Below are 7112 nucleotides of genomic sequence, written 5' to 3' on the forward strand. Positions count from 1 at the left end.
TAATGGTAGAATGTTACGGTGTAATGTAACGGTAGAAGTTATGGTGTAGTATAACGGTGGAATGTAGTAGTGGAATATGACGGTGTAATATAACAGTGGAATGTAACGGTGTAATGTAATGATAGAATGTGAAGGTGTAGTATAACGGTGGAATGCAGTAGTCATGAATGTGTCAGTGTAATATAAAAGTGGAATATAACGGTGTAATATAGTGGTAGAAAGTGAAGGTGTAATGCAATGGTAGAAAGTTACAGTATAATGTAATGGAAGAATGTCCACGTAGTAATGTAATGGTGGTATGTGATTGTGTAATGTAAAAGTCAACCCTAACCTTAAACCCAATGTAAGATAATGTAATGATAGAGTATTAATGTAGGAGTGTAATATAATGGTATAATATTACGGTGTAATGTGTAATGTAATGGTTATTAAATTAACGGTGTAATGTAACGGTGTAATATAATGGTAGAATGTAACGGTGTAATATAATGGTATAATATTACGGTGTAATGCGTAATGTAACAGTGGAAAGTGATGGTGTAATTTAGTAGTGATCCCTAAACCCTATACGTAATCCCGATATAATGATGATATGTGACGGTTTAATATAACGACAAAATGTCAATAAAATTTAACGACAACAACGATGTAACGGGAAATTGTACGACGAAATATATGAAAAATTTAACCACAAAATTATATATATATATATATATATATATATATATATATATATATATATATGTATATATATATATATGTATATATATATATATATATATATATATGTATATATATATATATGTGTATATATATATATATATAGGTTTTATATAAATGATTATTATATAATAATATATAATAATAATAATAATATAATTTTAAATATAATTAGTTTAAAATAATTTTTAAAATATTTATTTTATATTTATATATTATTTATATTTTATACGGAGTATATCTTTAATTTATATTATTTAAAATTAATTTATAATTAGTTAGCTCTATCCCGACGACATGTCGTCTGGATAGAAGGTACAATAAATTTTCGTTTCCCTCCAGGTAATTTTCGTTTCCCTCCAGATGCCCGGTCAACGAAATTCAATTCATTAAATTTCCAATCCAGACGACTTGTCGTCGGGAAAGGGTCGTCGGGAAAAGTACTGGAATCAAATCCCCCTTACTGCCTTCTGCTCCTTCACTTTACACAAACAAAAACCTACAAATCCTCTAACACTTCGGCGGTTTTCATCAAAATTCGAAGGTTTCTTCAATTTTTTAGCTTTCCACCACCAATTTCTCCTCTAATCCGCTCCAAGGTATGATTTTTCTATCGTTTTCTTTTCTTTATTATTTTTCTTTTTGAGATATTGTTACTCAATCCGAATTTTTTTTGCAATTGAGGCTTAATCCATATGCTTTAACTTGTTTCTTGCAGTTTTGTGATGATTTATGAAGTTAGGATTTGTGTTTAGTAAATTTATTAAAGATTAAAGTTAGGGGATGTGTTTAATTGTTAGATCTACGAAGTTAGGTCTTTATTTAGTTAATTTGTTATAGATTAAAGTTAGGAATTGTGTTTAGCTAATTTATTATAGATTAAAGTTAGAGAATTGTTAGATTTTGCAGATTTATGAGTGTTTATGTTTATCATTTATAGTTGTTTCATAATTGTTGTTCACATATGTAATCTCTTCACTGTTAATTATAAGTGGGTATGTTCAAATGTGCAGGTTTATGAACTAGAAAGATTGAAATATTTGGTTAAGATGTTTATGGCATGAAAACAGAACAGAAGCATGCCATTGAAAGAAAAGGTAATTTTGATATTTTACATAGATTTTACTTATGATATATTGTCCACCTTTTTTTTTTGTTTTGTTGAAGATTGTTGTTTCAGATTTTAAGATTCATTTTGTTTATTGGTTTAATGGATAGATTTTATTTTTACGATAAAGATGACGATAAAGCAGACTATCTTCGGCCTGCTACCATTCAAAGTAAGTTTTTACTTCAAACTGAAACATTTTGTTTTATTTTTATGATAAAACAATTGCAGCCCTTTAAAGCGTTTAACTGATAACGTTGAGAAGCACAAAGTTGTTAATCAATTTTTTTTACAGCTGATTGTGTGATTTCTTCATATTCATTCGTTGTGTAAGATTAGTAGTTTCTTTTTTTGTGCCTCATTGTGTAGCTTTGTTAACTAATAAAAAGACATTCGAGCATAGGAGGCAGATATGGTAATGAGTTCATCCTTATTTCATTTGTAACAATTTCCTTATCTTATGAAATCATTGATTTTGGTTATGTTTTCGTTTTGTACAACAATATATTTTATTCTTATGTTATATTATTGAACATACATATTGTACTTTGACCACTTCCCCAGGATTCCGCCAAAGGAGGTGCATGAACAAAGAGGAAGCGAGGTTAGCTATAGCTGCTAGCAACTTACAACCGGTTGAGTGTATATTTTTTGCTATGTAGTTAAAGGCACTCAATTATAACAACTTTATAGTTTTTGAGTATAGTTTTTGTGTATAGCTTTTGCTAATTATGCCGCTATCGTATTTTGTAACTCCCAAACATGATGATGATCATGTAAATTATGTGTGTAATGAATAGCCATCGTGGTAATCGCAGAAAATTTGTGATTTTATTTTAAATGTTTATGATTTACATTTATTTATATTTATTATATTATGGTATGTTTTTTGTTTTGAATATCTGGGCAGAAATTGTATTTTGTGTGACGAATTCGGCTGGACAGCAGCTTTTTTGAAGCTGCTGTAAAAAAAATTAATACAGGCTTTCCAGACGACATGTCGTCGCAAAAGGGTCGTCGCGAAAGGTGATTTTGACCAAAAATGTCAAAATCAGTCAACAATTGACTTTTTCATGTCTGACGACATGCCGTCGCAAAAAGTCGTCGCGAAAGGAGCCACTTGATCTTTGACTATGTCAGTCAAAGTGGGTCCCACCGTCGTCGGGATAGACGTAAAATAGGCGTCGGGAAAACCTTTTCGCGACGAGGATTTAGGGACGACACATAAGCGACGACATGTCGTCGGGATAGGGCTTTCCAGACGACATGTCGTCGCAAAATGTCGTCTGGAAAGGGCTCATTTGTTGTAGTGTTTTTGGTGTATGATACAATCAAAATGAAGAAACACTTCATTATTCATAAAACCTGTAACGAAAGGAATATCATTGAATGAGTTTATAAAAAAACGTTATTAATGAATACAAATAAAATGCAACTTTCAATTATTTATAACCAATGTCACGAAGTTTGTTGTACATGGTCCATGAAACTAAAAAACATACTTATTGTTTAAATCAGACATCTACAGGTCAATGCACATAAAGAAAAAGGTCTTATCATGTATTTCTTGAAGGAATATTTTTTACAAAGTATACAATAACAACAATAAATAGAATAATTATTCCAGGCTAAGTAAAATAGAGAAAATAAACAAAATGATAAAGAGTGAAAAACTTTAAACGACGGTTTCTTTAATGCATTTTGCAACCCTAATCTGGTAGTTGTTATCGAACTGAAAATAACTTGAACAATCGTCACCTTAATGAGAGTTAAATTTCTACTCTGGCTATCATATCATACAACCATATATTCGATTTTGGAAGTGGCAGTTAAAGTGATTAAAAGATTCAAAATAGACCATTTAAGAGTCCCGAAACTGAAACGATCCTTGACTCATTACTCGAAAAATGACACCTTATTTTAAAAGGTTGTCTGACATCTGACAATGTTATTATCGTACTGCGCGACGCACTCATATTCTGCGTGGCACGCTCATATTCACAGCGACGCGCAATATATCTGAGACCAAACCCAGAACAAAGTATAGGTTCGATCTATAATTCCTGTCTTACTGTGCGGCGCGCTGCCAAACTGCGTGCCGCGCAATAACAGTGACTCAGACCTGCACAACACTTTTGACAATTTCGACTCATTCTCAAAGTCAACTTGTTAACCAAAACATGTTTACATATTACATATTACAGCATATATAAACATATTTAAAAGACACCAACGAATGTCAGCAACATCTAGAGTGTTTAACGACCCATTTTACACACATTAAGGTTTGACCCATCACTACAAACATTTAAAAGCACCATGGTACGAGCTTGACACGGGGAATACTACCCAAAAGAACACCTTCACAAAAGCGTAATCCACCACATCTCACAAGCATCTATTGCACAAGCTAATCGTCGTACTTACCCTTTCCTTTACTAGCTCCTGTATCTATAAACATATAAACAACAAACGGAGTAAGCTTAAGCTTAGTAAGATTAATAATTAGTACATGTGAATATATATATATATATATATATATATATATATATATATATATATATATATATATATATATATATATATATATATATATATATATATATATATATATATATATATATATATATATATATATATATATATATATATATATAAGATATAAACAACAAACGGAGTAAGCTTAAGCTTAGTAAGATTAATAATTAGTACATGTGAATATATATATATATATATATATATATATATATATATATATATATATATATATATATATATATATATATATATATATATATATATATAAGGAATGTTCGGGCTTAATCCCGAGTATGGAAAAAAGTACCGCTTTCTTTGCTAATGTTTCCCAAGTCATGAAAGAAGCTATTTTACAGGTGTTACCATTTGAGGAAGATAAACTTCCAGTCAGATACTTGGGAGTACCTTTAGTATCATCCAGTTTGCTTCATCGGGATTGTAAGATTCTTGTTGATTGGGTGAGGAGTAAAATTGATGATTGGAAAAACAAATTTTTATCTATTGCAGGGAAGGTTCAACTTATTATGTCAGTGCTTACCTCGATGCAACTGTACTGGCAATCGGTTTTCATATTGCCGAGTGCTATTATTAAAGAAATTGAAGCTTTAATGTGGTCGTTCCTTTGGTGTCAAGGTGAGTTCAAGCGTAGGAAAGCTAAGGTTAAGTGGTCCACGGTCTGCTTACCTAAAGAGGAAGGTGGTTTAGGCATTAAACGGATGAAAGAATGGAATATGGCACTTATGACTTCTCATATATGGCGTATCTTGAAATGTCCCCAATCCTTATGGGTTCAATGGATTCGTACGTATCGCCTTGACGGTAAAAAAATTTAGGCCGTGCCTTGTGTAGCCGATGCTAGTGTGGGTTGGCGAAAGCTGTTATCTATCTGTCATGTTGTTCGAAACAGATTTATATACGAGGTTGGAAATGGTCTAAATGTTTCAGCTTGGTATGATATCTAGAGTGACATTGGTCCCCTGGCTGATGTTGTTTCTAGCCGATCAATTCATGCTGGTGGTTTTAATATGACATCAAAAGTGAGGGATCTTGTGTTTGAAGGAGAATGGGCATGCCAACAACTTAGTTAGACCAATATCCTTTGCTTAAAAATATTCGAGTTCCTACTTTTCGTGTCGAGGATGATGATATCAGGTAGAAGGACATTAATGGCGACTTGAAATTGTTCTCGGTGAGCTCAGCATGGAATTCCATTCGGTCTTGAGCTATGGTGGTTAATTGGTATGATATTGTTTGGTTTCCTCAATGTATTCCTCGGCACACGTTCTTGGTATGGTTACTCATGGGTGAGAAACTAAAAACTCAAGATAAACTTAAAAACTGGGTAATTAGAAGTGTTCAAAATATGCCGATTGTCTGTTCTTTGTGCTTAACGGAAGCTGACTCCCACGATCATTTGTTCTTTCGTTTTTCGTTTGCTAGTAGTGTTTGGAGGTGCGTTTGGCAGTATAGTGACGTGTTTCAAGCTTGTGAATCATGGAAGGATGTTGTTCAATCCTTGCTGCCTATTGTGTCAAAGAAGACCTCGGGTGTTATAGTGGCGAAACTACTTTTTGGTGCTTCGGTCTACACTATATGGTAGGAGAGGAACTTAAGGTTGTTCAAGAAGAGTTCTAGACCTTATGAAAAAGTTTTCGATGCTATCTTCTCAATGGTTCGGTTGAAGATCATGTCGATAAAGTGGAAGAATTCTGCTTAAGTTAGGATCACGAAAGATAGTTGGAAAGTTCCTTAATTTTGTTTTTGTTTTGGTGATTGTTGGCCGTTGAAAGGCTTGTTTAGTTTCTAGTTCTAACCATAAATCTGATGATGTTAATATCATGTTAACTCATTAAATTCATGATTTCATCTGAAGAAAATATATATGTATATATTTTCCTAAAGATCGTAATTAAAAGCTTCTTTTGTACAAACTATTAATGGTAAAAATATTTTAACGGGTAGGTAATACCCGAGAAATATTTAGATTTCACATTAATAAGTTACACTATACATTCTTCGAATCTGATTCAACGGTCATTTACTATCCTATTTACATCCACAGATATATGAATCCGTTCACCACAGAATAACCATTTTCATTCAATTTCATATTTGGATTTTGACCTATCAGAATCCAACAAGTGGCATAATGAGGAAAACATTCGACAAAATAAAATTGTTAGAAACAAACAAAATTAACTATGAGAAATTTTGTTAAGAATCCACGCTAACAAAATCCTAGCTAACTGTTCCTAGCTAACTGTTAAATCCTTATTACATTTATTTATCGCAATTTAATTATCGCAATTTTAATTCTCGCAATTTTATTTATCGTCATTTAATTTCTGTTATTTATTTTACGCACTTTAAATATCGGGACACATATACAATGTTTTGACATATCATATCGACGTCATCTATATATATTATTTGGAATAACCATAGACACTCTATATGCTGTAATGCTCGAGTTTGCTATACAGGGTTGAGGTTGATTCTCAAATAATATATATACTTTGAGTTGTGATCGAGTCTGAGACTTGTATACAATGGGTCACGAAACATATTAATTAATTCGAATATTATATATTAAACTATATATGAGTTATTGAATTTCTAACTGTGGACTGCTAACTGTGGACTTCCAATATTGGACAATTAAAATGAATTAAAATATTGATTATAACATATGAAACTAAACATTTCTTCAAGTTTGTCACTTGATTTCATCTTAAACCTCATTTGT

At 31.8% G+C, this 7112-nt stretch overlaps 1 protein-coding gene across 1 annotated transcript; it reads left to right on the forward strand.

Moving 5' to 3' along the window:
- The first annotated feature begins 5591 nt into the window (after positions 1-5591).
- On the forward strand, positions 5592-5966 carry LOC139889217 (uncharacterized). The gene has a single exon (XM_071872181.1). The coding sequence runs from the start codon at positions 5592-5594 to the stop codon at positions 5964-5966; it is 375 nt and encodes a 124-aa protein (XP_071728282.1).
- Positions 5967-7112: the final 1146 nt, after the last annotated feature.

The sequence above is a fragment of the Rutidosis leptorrhynchoides genome, chromosome 2 (assembly GCF_046630445.1).
Source record: "Rutidosis leptorrhynchoides isolate AG116_Rl617_1_P2 chromosome 2, CSIRO_AGI_Rlap_v1, whole genome shotgun sequence".
NCBI lineage: Eukaryota > Viridiplantae > Streptophyta > Magnoliopsida > Asterales > Asteraceae > Rutidosis > Rutidosis leptorrhynchoides.